This window comes from Schistocerca cancellata, chromosome 8 (genome assembly GCF_023864275.1).
Source record: "Schistocerca cancellata isolate TAMUIC-IGC-003103 chromosome 8, iqSchCanc2.1, whole genome shotgun sequence".
Classification (NCBI taxonomy): Eukaryota; Metazoa; Arthropoda; class Insecta; order Orthoptera; family Acrididae; genus Schistocerca; species Schistocerca cancellata.
Genome location: NC_064633.1, coordinates 533,691,978 through 533,707,780, shown reverse-complemented (window position 1 = coordinate 533,707,780; position 15,803 = coordinate 533,691,978). Strand labels below are relative to the sequence as shown.

Below are 15,803 nucleotides of genomic sequence, written 5' to 3'. Positions count from 1 at the left end.
ACAAAAATACTGCGAACCTATGCACCAATCTACACTCCTGGAAATGGAAAAAAGAACACATTGACACCGGTGTGTCAGACCCACCATACTTGCTCCGGACACTGCGAGAGGGCTGTACAAGCAATGATCACACGCACGGCACAGCGGACACACCAGGAACCGTGGTGTTGGCCGTCGAATGGCGCTAGCTGCGCAGCATTTGTGCACCGCCGCCGACAGTGTCAGCCAGTTTGCCGTGGCATACGGAGCTCCATCGCAGTCTTTAACACTGGTAGCATGCCGCGACAGCGTGGACGTGAACCGTATGTGCAGTTGACGGACTTTGAGCGAGGGCGTATAGTGGACATGCGGGAGGCCGGGTGGACGTACCGCCGAATTGCTCAACACGTGGGGCGTGAGGTCTCCACAGTACATCGATGTTGTCGCCAGTGGTCGGCGGAAGGTGCACGTGCCCGTCGACCTGGGACCGGACCGCAGCGACGCACGGATGCACGCCAATACCGTAGGATCCTCCGCAGTGCCGTAGAGGACCGCACCGCCACTTCCCAGCAAATTAGGGACACTGTTGCTCCTGGGGTATCGGCGAGGACCATTCGCAACCGTCTCCATGAAGCTGGGCTACGGTCCCGCACACCGTTAGGCCGTCTTCCGCTCACGCCCCAACATCGTGCAGCCCGCCTCCAGTGGTGTCGCGACAGGCGTGAATGGAGGGACGAATGGAGACGTGTCGTCTTCAGCGATGAGAGTCGCTTCTGCCTTGGTGCCAATGATGGTCGTATGCGTGTTTGGCGCCGTGCAGGTGAGCGCCACAATCAGGACTACATACGACCGAGGCACACAGGGCCAACACCCGGCATCATGGTGTGGGGAGCGATCTCCTACACTGGCCGTACACCACTGGTGATCGTCGAGGGGACACTGAATAGTGCACGGTACATCCAAACCGTCATCGAACCCATCGTTCTACCATTCCTAGACCGGCAAGGGAACTTGCTGTTCCAACAGGACAATGCACGTCCGCATGTATCCCGTGCCACCCAACGTGCTCTAGAAGGTGTAAGTCAACTACCCTGGCCAGCAAGATCTCCGGATCTGTCCCCCATTGAGCATGTTTGGGACTGGATGAAGCGTCGTCTCACGCGGTCTGCACGTCCAGCACGAACGCTGGTCCAACTGAGGCGCCAGGTGGAAATGGCATGGCAAGCCGTTCCACAGGACTACATCCAGCATCTCTACGATCGTCTCCATGGGAGAATAGCAGCCTGCATTGCTGCGAAAGGTGGATATACACTGTACTAGTGCCGACATTGTGCATGCTCTGTTGCCTGTGTCTGTGTGCCTGTGGTTCTGTCAGTGTGATCATGTGATGTATCTGACCCCAGGAATGTGTCAATAAAGTTTCCCCTTCCTGGGACAATGAATTCACGGTGTTCTTATTTCAATTTCCAGGAGTGTAATTGCACTGCACACGGTATCGTCGAGAGTGGACCGTGGACTAATGAACCTGTGGTAGTAATCGGAGGCATCGTGACAGTGTGTTCTACGTGAACATTATTGCTGACCATCTTCATTCTTGATGTCTTCTCCAACGCCGATGGAATCTCCAGGAGGATAACGGTCTGTGTCAGATGGCCAGAAACGTTTTACTGTATTTTCAAGAGCATGATAGTGACAACACGTTGGTTTCTTGGCCACCAAATTCGACTCATCTGTAAAAGATGGTGCACACTGCGGATGCTAATGGGCACTAGCGCCATGCCGACAAACAGCTGGGCCATAATTTACGAGAATTGTGCGTATACATCTGGTGCCACATGCCTCCGGAAATCTAGATTGGGCCTGTAGAATCCACGTCAAGTAGAATCACACCCACATTACCAATGACACTTTTTGCCTAATTCAGACACCTTCAGATTGTGTGAATATTAGATTGTGTTAGGTACATGGGATACTGAGCAAACAGAATGTCCCACCAAGTAACTGCCCTCGTCAAATGTCGAGTTGACACAAGCGATGTAGTTCAATGAATGCAAATCAGAATCGGGCTTACACAGAGATCTGTCATGTAAACATGTCGGAGGTGCAGTTGCTCATGTCCGGGCCATGAACATCGTACTATGTACGAAACAGGATCAGGGCCACATAGAACTGTCACCATGCAAACATGTGAGAGGTGTAACTGCTCATGTCCGGTCTATGCACATAGTACTATGTGCATAGCCTGGACATGAGATTAGATTAGATTTGATTAGTACTTGTTCTATAGATCATGAATAGGGCACTTCGTAATGATGTGGAATGTGTCAGGTTAATAAAAGGTGTCCATACAAGATATTACAATACACAAAATATTACATGACACTTAATATTTTAAATTTTTTAAGGGGTTTGAGAAATTACCCACTTACTACATCCAAAAATTCATCTAATGAGTAGAAGGAGTTGCCATTAAGAAATTCTTTTAATTTCCTTTTAAATGCTATATGGCTATCTCTCAGACTTTTGATGCTATTAGGTAAGTGACCAAAGACTTTTGTGGCAGCATAATTTACCCCCCTCTGAGCCAAAGTTAAATTTAACCTTGGGTAGTGAAGATCATCCTTTCTCCTAGTGTTGTAGCCATGTACACTGCTATTACTTTTGAATCCGTTCAGATTGTAAATAACAAATGTCATAAGTGAATATATATGTTGTGAGGCTACAGTGAATATCTCTAGCTCTTTAAATAAGTGTCTGCAGGATGATCTTGGATGAGCTCCACCAATTATTCTGATTACACGCTTTTGTGCAATGAACACTCTTTTACTCAATGATGAGTTACCCCAGAATATAATGCCATACGAAAGCAGAGAATGAAAATAGGCGTGGAAAGCTAATTTACTCAGATGTATATAAACATCGTTTACAAATTCACCAGTTAATTCTTGTCTGTTGGGTGTGATAGCTATACTTGTAACATCGGCAAAAAGTACCAGCTTTGCATCTTTGTGAATACAGAATGGCTAGTCATTAGTATATATTAAGAACAGCAGAGGACCCAAGACTGACCCTTGCAGCACCCCATTCTTGATTGTTCCCCGGTTTGAGAAATCACCAGTTTTTTGCATATTATGTGAACTGTTTATTTCAACTTTCTGCACTCTTCCAGTTAGGTATTATTTAAACCATTTGATCACTGTCCCATTTATACCACAGTACTTCAGCTTATCTAGAAGTATTCCATGATTTACACAATCAAAAGCCTTTGATAGATCATGAAAAATCCCAACAGGTGACTTCCGGTTACTCAGACCATTCAATATTTCATTAGTGAAAGTATATATAGCATGTTCCGTTGAAAAACCCTTCTGGAAACCAAACTGACATTTTGTTAAAACTTTATTTTTAGAAAGGTGTGAAGCTACTCTACAATACATTACTTTTTCAAGAATTTTGGATAAGGCAGTCAAAAGAGAGACTGGGCGGTAGTTGTTGACATAAGACGTATCCCCTTTTTATGCAGTGGTTTAACAATGGCATACTTCAGTCTATCTGGGAAAATACCCAGCTTCAGAGAGCTATTACATATGTGGCTAAGAATCCCACTTATTTCCTGGGAACAAGCTTTTATTATCTTGTTGGAAATGCCATCAATTCCATGTGTAACACCTCCGTTTATTTATCCCGACCTGATCTGATCGAATAGCAGCCCAATAATTATTATTAATGTGACCGTGTACCTAATGGGGCTGGCAATCGGAATTGACTGCTACGGGAGTTGTTACTTTGCAGTTCGTCCTTCTCAAACGCTGTAATAATGAAATGTCTGGTAACAAGAAAAACACCAACACAGTTTCACTAATTACGAGCCTATATTCGTCTCAAAAACACAAAAAGGAGGAGACAGCCACCGCCTTCGTCATACATATCTAATTACGGCTAATCTCAGCACCGGCTTCTTCATTTTTCATTATTGTCACACGTTAATCCATCACTGCAATCCAACACTGCAATCCAACACTGCAATCCAACACTGCAATCCAAAGAGATGCCGGCGCGGTAGACGCGAAACCAAAATATCGGCACTAGAATATCACTAATCACTTTCGTAATAATACTTCTTCACTTTCCCAGTATTATTCTAGAACAAAGGGGTTAAACCGCGGCGATGGCAACTCCCTTTGTCGTTAAAGCCTTGCATTACAACAACTGGCCTCCACACACCTCTACCCGCAACATGGCACTCACTCAACTCACACTCGCTCTCACAACACGACACAATCGATTTTTCGCCCTATCGACCTGTGCCGAGTGCAAATTTATAGTAAGGGCGTACGGACCCCTTACACATGTGAGCTTTTATTCTTGAGAGAGTTTATTATCTTTCTAATTTCAGAAGGAGAGGTGGGTGGAATTTCAATTGTATCAAATGGTGTGGGTATGGCCTCTACCATTTACTGCCTTGCTTCTTCTAATGAACATTTAGATCCTATTTTCTCTACATTTAAAAAATGATTATTCAAAATGTTTTCGATTTCTGGCTTGTTGTTTATCAAGTTTCCATTCGCTTTGATGGTGATGCCGTCATCGTGTACTCTTGGTTGCCCTGTCTCCCTTGTAATAATATTCCAAATTGTTTTGATTTTCTTATCAGACGTATTGATCTCAGACATGATGCACATGCTTCTAGACTTTTTAATAACCTTTCTTAATGCAGCACAGTAGTTTTAATAATATTTGGCTGTTTCTGGGTCATTACTATTTCTTGTTGTTAGATACAGTTCCCTTTTGTGGTTACAAGATATTTTTATTCCTTTAGTAAGCCAAAGTTTTTTTGCATGGTTTCTTATAATTAGATTTAACTACTTTCTTGGGGAAACAGTTTTCTTTCTCTTACAAGTGTATCATGTAATAAGTTATATTTTAAATTAGCATCGGGTTCCTTGCACACCTCATCCCAGTCTAACTGCTGAAGATTTTCTCTGAAATTTCTAATTGTTGAGTCATTAAATGAATGCACTACTTTGGAGCGTAGTTTTGAATTACTGAATGGAGCTATGTCATATACTGTAACTAGCTGAGCATCATGATCAGAAAGCCTATTCTCAACAGGACAAGAATTTATGTTTTTAAACCTATATTGGTCTATAAAAGTGTTATCTATCACTGTACTGCTGTCCTTTACTACCCGAGTAGGAAAATTACTGACATGTCAAATTGAAAGAACCGAGCAAGACTTCCAGGTCATTCTTCGTATTACACTCTTTCAGTGAATCAACACTGAAGTCCCCACAAATAATAACTTGCTTTCCCTTATCTGACAGATAGCACAACAAGGCATCCAAGTCTTCCAGGAATAAATGAAAGTTTCCTGAAGGGGACCTATATACTGTTACAATTATAAAAGAGCCCTCCTTCAGCTTATGTTGACAGGCACATGCTTCTATATGTTAGTCTAGACAAAACTTTTTTGTATCTAAGCTTTCTGCACAGTGATAACTTTTGACATACACTCCTGGAAATTGAAATAAGAACACCGTGAATTCATTGTCCCAGGAAGGGGAAACTTTATTGACACATTCCTGGGGTCAGATACATCACATGATCACACTGACAGAACCACAGGCACACAGACACAGGCAACAGAGCATGCACAATGTCGGCACTAGCACAGTGTATATCCACCTTTCGCAGCAATGCAGGCTGCTATTCTCCCATGGAGACGATCGTAGAGATGCTGGATGTAGTCCTGTGGAACGGCTTGCCATGCCATTTCCACCTGGCGCCTCAGTTGTACCAGCGTTCGTGCTGGACGTGCAGACCGCGTCAGACGACGCTTCATCCAGTCCCAAACATGCTCAATGGGGGACAGATCCGGAGATCTTGCTGCGCAGGGTAGTTGACTTACACCTTCTAGAGCACGTTGGGTGGCACGGGATACATGCGGACGTGCATTGTCCTGTTGGAACAGCAAGTTCCCTTGCCGGTCTAGGAATGGTAGAACGATGGGTTCGATGACGGTTTGGATGTACCGTGCACTATTCAGTGTCCCCTCGACGATCACCAGTGGTGTACGGCCAGTGTAGGAGATCGCTCCCCACACCATGATGCCGGGTGTTGGCCCTGTGTGCCTCGGTCGTATGCAGTCCTGATTGTGGCGCTCACCTGCACGGTGCCAAACACGCATACGACCATCATTGGCACCAAGGCAGAAGCGACTCTCATCGCTGAAGACGACACGTCTCCATTCGTCCCTCCATTCACGCCTGTCGCGACACCACTGGAGGCGGGCTGCACGATGTTGGGGCGTGAGCGGAAGACGGCCTAACGGTGTGCGGGACCGTAGCCCAGCTTCATGGAGACGGTTGCGAATGGTCCTCGCCGATACCCCAGGAGCAACAGTGTCCCTAATTTGCTGGGAAGTGGCGGTGCGGTCCCCACGGCACTGCATAGGATCCTACGGTCTTGGCGTGCATCCGTGCGTCGCTGCGGTCCGGTCCCAGGTCGACGGGCACGTGCACCTTCCGCCGACCACTGGCGACAACATCGATGTACTGTGGAGACCTCACGCCCCACGTGTTGAGCAATTCGGCGGTACGTCCACCCGGCCTCCCGCATGCCCACTATACGCCCTCGCTCAAAGTCCGTCAACTGCACATACGGTTCACGTCCACGCTGTCGCGGCATGCTACCAGTGTTAAAGACTGCGATGGAGCTCCGTATGCCACGGCAAACTGGCTGACACTGACGGCGGCGGTGCACAAATGCTGCGCAGCTAGCGCCATTCGACGGCCAACACCGCGGTTCCTGGTGTGTCCGCTGTGCCGTGCGTGTGATCATTGCTTGTACAGCCCTCTCGCAGTGTCCGGAGCAAGTATGGTGGGTCTGACACACCGGTGTCAATGTGTTCTTTTTTCCATTTCCAGGAGTGTATATGGCAACTCCTCCTCACACCTTATTCTCTTTACTCATATGTGCAGCTAGTTTATAACCACTGATAGTTACCTTTTCCATATCAGACACAATGTGATGATCGGACAGGCATAGTATATCTATTACATTATCAGATTCAATGTCATCTAAACAAACCAGGAGCTCATCTACTTTATTCTTCAATCCCAGAATATTTTGGTGAAAAATCGTAACATTATTTTTTACTTTACTATTGTGATAATCTACTTTTTTCTTTAATCCACCAATATTTTGGTTAAATATGGTAACATTATTATTTATTTTCCTGTTGTGAGAATTTTGTGAGTTTTGGACCTCTTTAGCACGTGCCTGCCTGAACTTCTCATTGGACACTGATTTTAGTCTAAAAAAGAGGTACATCCATGAGTACTAGTGTCTCCCCTTATGGATTTCGCTAAGAACTCTGCCAGTTTACCCTTCCCTTTCCTACTGACGTGTAGGCCATGCCTTGTGAAATCCCCCCTATCAATAGCCTCGATAGGAACCAATCCAATGTCTGACAGAGTGGCCGCCCTACGCAACTGATCCAACTCCATATTTACCCTCCTGACAGAGCGGTTCAACTGGGGCTGATCATGCCACACGAAAGCAGGCACCAGCCCAGCATTGGTATGGGTTGTTGCCGAGGCTATTTTCACCAGGTCACACTCAATACTGTTTCCCACTCCACCCACTATCATCACATGATCCTACTTTGTGAAACCCTTGCACAAGGAACCTATATCCTCTACCACCTGGCTAAGACCTGCACTTGGATTGAAAAAGTTTGAGCAACTACATCTCTGACATGTTTCCATAGTCACAGATCTACGTAGGTCTGATCCCGCTTTGAATTTTTTGGACTACATCGCACACCTCAACAAGAAATTTGACTATGCCTATTATTTTCTGGGACGTTCTGTACGCTCAGTAGCCCATGTACTTAACACCATATAATGTTCAGCCACACTGAAGATGCCTGAATAGTGCGACATGCGTCACTAGTATATAAAAAATAAATACATCCCTGCAGTCAAGACTAACTGTTTCTTCATTAAACATTACTGGTTGCTGTACCATCCCTGCCCTGTGTTGGATAACGTTTTATCCTAAAAAGATGTTACTGTGACCAATTTTTTTTGTTTTATCATATCCCACTGAATGTCCAGTGGAGATAAAATATTCAGCAATAGCAGGCTTGCTCTGCGTTTGGCGTATGTAAGCAGTACCACGCTGGCAACATATTTTGCGAATTTCAGTCTTACGCAATAACAAACTTTCACTGATCACAGACATAGAGCAGTCTTCGACGGTGAACGAAAAATAACTTTTACCTTAAATTTATGGAGGATTCTCGCTAGCTTAAACGAAATATTGCCAACAAAGGGAAGAAAAACTGGAGATTTTGTCGGCGTGCACTTTTCTTATCCAATTTCTGGTGCTTCATTTTAACTAATAGTGTCTTGTTAATCTGTTGTGTAGAATATATAGATTCTTCAACACTACATTTAAGTGGGTGAGCTATTTTGGGATTCATCCTGGCCGACCGATGTGGCCGAGCGGTTCTAGGCGCCTCAGTCGGGAACTGCGCGACAGCTACGGTCACAAGTTCGAATCCTGCCTCGGGCATGGATGTGTGTGATGTCCTTAGGTTAGTTAGGTTTAAGTAGTTCTAAGTTCTAGGGGACTGATGGCCTCAGATGTTAAGTCCCATAGTGCTCAGAGCCATTTCCTACCCCAAACAACGCCAACCTCACTGCCTGTCAACCATTTTGATTCATCCTGAATCTGAGGCTGTGTCAGCTTTGTGCGCAAGTGTTTTAAGCACACTGATATTTTACCATAGGTGATGACAACTAGACGATTGTAAATTCAAATCGGTATGAGTGGGCTTAGAACAAGCTGAATGCCCCAGGGAGCCAGCATTCTCCATATAACCAAAACAACCACTAAAGGCAGGTAAACATCTTTCTCTTATACCATGCTGAACCGGATTTTCTTATGAATGGAGTTGAGAAAATGTAAAAACTCAAGTTAATTTATCTTCTCCATAAGGCTACACAATGAAAGTATTGGCAACATACGTCAAAAATACAGTTGGTTTATGGGCTGCTGATCCAGAGCTCTCTCCTCAAAGTACTCTGTAACAAGGGCGTGAGGAAAAGTAATGCCTCCGAATTTTTTATGTGAAAACACTTAAAGCTTTTTAAATAGAACAAACTTTATTAACATTATACATCTTTATTCTTCATGGCTATGTATTTATTTCTGAAAACAGTTACTCTGGCGATGAACACATTTCTCCCACTGAGAGATCAGTTTATTGATAACGTTATGGCAGAATGTTTGATTCCGTTGACTGTCACAACTTCGCCTCTCGTTGTACCGCTTCATCCCTAGTACATTGAAGTCCTCCTCAAAGGTGTTCTTTAAGTTTTGGAAACAGACGAAAATGATATGGTGTCAAGTTGTGACTGCATGTAGGGTGATCGATGACAGGGGACCCAAGGCGACTGTCGCAGATATCTCAGCGGTCGTGTGTCGTCTGGCATTGTCATGCTGAAGGAAAGGGTGCCCACGTGTGGACGAATTCTCCGAATTCGAAACTCGATTACGGCACGCTGTTTCTCATGCACCGACATATTTACGTTACACAACGCCGTGTTTCACGCTACAATTCGGAGTCCTGTAACGGCAGGGTACTGCAGATGTGTAGCCACGAAGAATATACATATGTAGAATGCTAACAACATTTGCTTTATTTAAAAAGCTTTAAGGGTTTTCACACAAGAAGTTCGGAGACATAGCTTTTCAGCACACCCTTGTAGATGCTGAACCGACTGCGACGATTTCTGAATACGTAATGCTACAAAACTATTTAGTTAAGGGAAAATATCGTCCTTTAGATTGAATTTAGTGGCATATGATACTAACAGACTCGAGTGGCGCGAATTAAAAATACCATTTCATAGCTATGCAAGTTAAATCTTTTAATCACTGACTTAATATTTCACGCCAAATGTAATTTTATCATGATGGAGAAAATAGTCATTAAAACCCTGAAACCACTCCAACAGTTAAGTTTTAAAATTAAACTGCTCAAGAAATTCCAAAAGTTGCACTTAACCTATGAGTGTAACACTTACCTGTGTTACCGAACGTACGCGTCGTCGACGTAGCTCTCGTAATGTTAGTGGCGGACTGGCATTTTCCTCTGTCTCGCAGTGCATCCAGCGTAATTTTGTGGCTAATACGCCGTCGCATTAAACAACATCCTGCATCCTTTCAGCATTTTGTCACTTTAATTTACGACGATCCAGATATTATTTTCAGAGCGCGGCCATTACACAGCATTCCTGATCACACACACTGCTGGCTGGCTTGTCTGATGTTCGTTTGCTCAGTAACAAATAATATCTTTGTCCAACCTCCTGATTCTCTTTCTCCAATGTTAAAAACTGTTATTCTGTTCATGCTATATATTTTGATATTTACTTATTATTTAAATCTTTAACAATACAATCAAAATGTAGCATTGGAAAAGAGTACATAAAAAATTGAAGTTACAATTTTCCACAGAAAAAACGAAAATTAAAACTGTTTACACACCACTAACAGGCACCACACTGGCACATATACTGCGATATTTCAACGTAAACTGTGCAATAAACTGAGGAATACGAAAAAGAAAAATAAAGCGCGTGTCAGTGCCTCGCGTTTACTGAGTCGTTAAAAGTATCGACCTGTTTTTCTATCCGCGACAAAAAATTTTCAATTCGAGAAGATCCTGTACTTCCTTGTTTAACTGTAGAATAATAGAAAATCCAGGATGGGTTAGTGACAGTATTATGGAAAGGATAGATTGCTACTCGCCATATAGTGGAGATGATTCAGCCAGAGACAGTGGTCATGTGTGTGTGAGTTGTCTTTGCGTGAGTGTATGTGCTTGTATGTTTTCTAATTCTGATGATGGCTTTTTTGGCTTAAAGCTTACTCGTTTCTACGTCTATATCTACTTCGATACTCCGCAAGCCACCGTACGGTGCGTGGAGGAGGGTATCCTGTAGCACTACTGGTCATTTCCTTTCCTGTTCCACTCGCAAATAGAGCGCGGGAAACACGACTATAAATATGCCTCCTCATGAGCCCTAATGTTTCATATCTTATCTTCGTGTCCTTACGCGCAGTATATGTTGGCGGCAGTAGAATCATCCGGCAGCCAGCTTTAAATGTTGGTTCTCTAAATTTGACAGTCCTTTTGTTGAGCCCAACCGCTACTCAACGTCTCCGCCACATCGTGAGAAGTAATCTATCCTTTTCATAATATTATGTAACTGTAGCATTTATCAAAATACTGGCGCGCAAAACACACATTTAAAAAGCTTGTCTTTAAAAATGAACCTTATTGTTCTGAACTGCCGCCTAGTAAACCAATACCGTCCTTACGGAATATCACAGGAAATATTCGAATGAACCGAAGGTTTTTTTTTTGTTTTTCAAAGAGAACACAGTTGTATACGTGATGACATTTTTTTGCAAAATGCTCGCCAATGATCCTCTACGGAATTTAATGTAATGTAATGCCCTAAATAAGTGGGAAAACCACCATCGGCAATAAAATAATTGTATGAACTGTAACCTCATATTGAGAATCCGACCAACCGCAGCTGAGCAAGAAGCCATGTAACAAATAGAGATTCATTGGAATAATCCTAAAAAAAAACCTTTCTTATAAAACTGTCTGTCAGACGAATCTACAGTATTTTTTGCCAGTCTGGAACTCTAGGACGTGCAGTTAAAGGAAAAGATTGAACATAGGCAGCTCGATAGCATTCACAGTAATCTCCTATGGGGAACGCTACAGTAGAGAAGTTATTCTTTATGTAAAGACTTATTCTTAAAATTTGTAAAACGGAGATTTTTCATACTGTGGCCATGACGGTAAAATTAGAAACCTGATAAGAAGACTTACAGATAGCTCTTCTTGCAGACCCTCGGTGAACAGGTTAGGTCTTTAGCAAAATGATTGTGGCACTGTCTTTGGAATGGTTACATCTCACCGCAGTGTGATACAAATTTTTACCAGTCATTTATGTGAATGCAGTTCAGTAATCTATCTTTTGGAACAGTAATTAGTTGTTTTTCTCATGGTTATCATACTGAGACGTGTCAGTCATATGACTATGTCTCAGTTCACTTGTTTACTCTCCTGAAAACCGCTACCGAGTATGGAAAGGAATGATGAGGTACGCATTTCTAGAACTAAGGTAAATCTGAATCTGATAAAAGTTATGTATATTAAATCTTGAAAGTTGACATCGAAAGTTGACATTCTACAACACACAAATAATCAGCATCTTACCTCTTCCTATTAACGTGGTAAATTTTCAATCAATACTTCTCACCGTTACCTAGTGGGCCTACCCATCTTCTTCAGGGAAAAACACTTTTCAAATAACCTGCAGACACTCTGCAGTGTATTTCTCAACCTCCCTCTCGCCCTCTCGCAGATAAATGTAATTCCCAGTCTAGCTATACTGACCCTGACTGCAACGCCTACATTACACTATCAGGGGCACGCTAGTAATTACTCCTGGATACTCGATCACAGGCGAAACGTACCTATTTTTAATGGCTGTTAGTATATCGTAAATACGATTGTTTCGTTCACAATACATTGGTATAGGAAAAACGTAAGAAAGAATTTAGATTTCTTGGCAAGTTAAATACTATAGACCTGTATTAAAAATAATGATTCACATATTATTGAATATTTATTATCACCGAGGAATATAGGCTTTGAAAATTCATTGGTAATCAAAACATCGTAAAAGTAAGAAATACATCTGTTATTGACACTACAGCAGTATTTTTTTGTGTCTGGAGGCGATGACCATCCTTCGAAGTTTTCTTGATTCTTCCCTGATCAGTCAAACATTCGTTAGCTCGAACTCCCAATTACTGAAACTTTTTCTGTGGTTCCTTGAACTTCGAATTGCCAAGATGCGACTGTATTCTACACGTACTCACGATCTGGATTCATTTGAACATTGGAGTTACCATTCACGTTACAGTAACGGCATAATGTCTTCCGTTCGCTACTTCTTGGGGTTCGAGGATGGGCTGTCAAATGTGATTGCACAGTCATGAGACATTAGACTCATATTCGAGAATACAGCATTACGAATCCATCCACATTAAGGTGATTTCTCTAAATAGTCTTAGACGAATGACAGGATCGGTCGTTTCAAAAGACATCTCCAATTTGCTTCCCCACCCAACACCAACCAGTGCTAGTGCTCACTTCGCTAATGACCTCATTTTTGACGATATGTTAAACCCTATGTTCCATATACAGTGTGTCACAGCAATGTTGAGACAAACTTCGAGAGGTTGTGGAGGGTGTCTTGAGTAACAAATCGAGGAAAGGAACCTGTGTCTGGAAACGTCATCCAGTGACACTACAGGGTGTCGGCGTTATAGACGCCGGCGCCTGCAACTAGACCACCCCATCAGCAGCAAACGTGACTTTGTATGCCGACGTACTGTAGGTGAAACGTCGCTATGTTGTTTGTTGTTCAGTGATCGCAACTGATTGCCACTATCAACACTGGTGAAAACGCAGCTAGCTGCTGCATAGAAAGGCATCATCTGTTATGAATGTCATCCTCTGCTGCCTCAATCGATGACGGTTTCGGACACAGGTTTCCAATTGCAATTTATTTTTCTCCTGCGTACCGAAAAACATTGGCGATTTTAGTTCCCATGATGACTGCTGCTCATCAGTGATGAAGGCTGGAATTTACATGCTAGTACCGCGTCTCAACGTCTACTGAGTGGAGACAGGTGGCCTTCTCAGATGAATCACGTTTTGCACTCCATCAGACAGATGGCTGCTGACATGTATGGCGTGAAGCTTCTGAAAATAAACATCCTGCAACAACCGTCAGAAGGGTCGAGGCGGGAGGGCGCTCCCTGGGTGATCTAATCATCTTGAAAGGCACAATGGATCAACAAAAGTATGCTTTTTTTCGATAGGAACCATGGCCACCCCTAAATGCAGTTTGTTTTTCCTCGTCATGATGGTATCTACCAGCAGGACAATGAAACATGTCACTCAGCTCACAGTGTACGTGTGTGGTTCTAACGGCACCAGGTTGAGTTTACCGAACTCGCCTTGCCACTAAACTCCCCAGATTTAAACCCAAATGACTGGGTTGTTCACACCATGGATCCTCAGCTGAAAAACCTAGCGCAGGTGGCCATTGCACTGGAGTTAGCATGGCTCCACATTCCTTCCAGTAACTTTCAGAACCTTATTGACTCTCTTCCTGAACGTTTCACAGTGATCTGGACTACAAAAAATAAAAAGTGGTTATTCAAGCTTTTGAGAGGTGGTCACATTAATATGACTGGGCAGTGTATATATTTTAACTGAGATTTCCTTTATCTTCCTTGTTTTGTTTGCCAAACGTAAATTGTACTGGAGTTGTGTATCCATTTTTGAGGAGTTCTAGGTTATAATTTTGACCCTGAAGGCCACAGTTTGTATTCTGAGTGCTCTCTGTTTCCCCCTCTCCTGTCTTCCACCCTTCCTGAAAATTTGCAATTGTTATGCAGGTGGTGCCCTCAGGTGGCGAACTTGTGCTGGTGGTGGCGTCTGATGACCCGTACTGGGTGCAGGTTGTTCTGCTGCCACACCTGCGATCCCTGGGTCTGCGACATACCTTCCTAGTGGGGGATGGCGTGCTGGACGAGCCGGAGTTGGATCTGGCACTACTGTCCGGTTGCAACCACTCTGTGCTCGCCTATGGCACCTTTGGTCTCTTTTCAGCCCTAATGACTGGCGGGCGCGCAGCCGTCTACCACCTGCAACGAGGAGACGCCGTGTCGCCTGCCATGCAGTTTGCACAGCACATTCCTGGTTGGGTCGCCATCTCACAGTGAGGATCTTAAGATGGAGGACCTGAGGGGCAGTAGGCATGTCACCACTAGCACCACAACGCTGTCATTTCATGCATCATACAGTTCGCTAAACACGTTTCTGACTGGGTTGCTATCTCGCAGTTAGAAACTCGAGATGGTATCTTTGATGGACAGTAGGAGCACCATCTTTAACTCTCCATATAGTTCACCCAGGAGACATTAGACTCAACGTGCTGATACTTCTCCATGATGCCACTAGGATGTGTCTGTGTTCAATTTAGATTGTAGGGAAGTTTTTTTTGGGGGGGGGGGGGGAGGGAGACCAGACAGCAAAGCCATCGGTCTCATCGGATTAGGGAAGGACGGGGAAGGAAGTCGGCCATGCCCTTTGAAGGGAACCATCCTGGCATTTGCTTGCAGTGATTTACGGAAATCATGGAAAACCTAAATCAGGATAGCCGGAGGCGGGATTGAATTGTCGTCCTCCCGAATGCGAGTCCAGTGTCTAACCACTGCGCCACCTCGTTCAGTGTAGGGAAGTATATCAACTTCTGTGGTTACATGCAGTCTGAGTGCCATAAGCCACCTGTTGAACAAAGGGCATCCATCTTGTTGTTCTATATGGGGAGATATGATGCTGATGAGCTTATGTCTCCCAGTTTCATTTTGGAATTGGCACCATCATCATATTGATACAATACCAACACTTAGGGAACATTTTTATAATAGCAGTTTACAAATCTGAAATAATTTGACTTTCTTTTAACTGATCCATTTGAGGACCACACACATAATGTAATGTCATTTAGCTACATATACAAAGTATCAGTGCTTTGTACACCAGAATATTAAATGTAGTACTATCATCACACTCTTCTGAAACTGTTAAAGGATTGTAAATTCAGTGTATCATCGTAACTACGGTAGTGATTCTTGTACACAGATTA

General features: G+C 43.7%; 1 protein-coding gene across 1 annotated transcript in view; it reads left to right on the top strand.

Annotated features, from left to right (window-relative positions):
- LOC126094546 (galactoside alpha-(1,2)-fucosyltransferase 2-like) overlaps positions 1-15,185 on the top strand; it is an 88,528-nt gene extending 73,343 nt beyond the window's left edge. Inside the window, exon 6 of the mRNA XM_049908979.1 lies at positions 14,551-15,185. Within this exon, the coding sequence (XP_049764936.1) occupies positions 14,551-14,877 (327 nt within the window). The 3' untranslated portion in view covers positions 14,878-15,185. The remainder of the gene's footprint in view (positions 1-14,550) is intronic.
- The last annotated feature ends 618 nt before the right edge of the window (positions 15,186-15,803 follow it).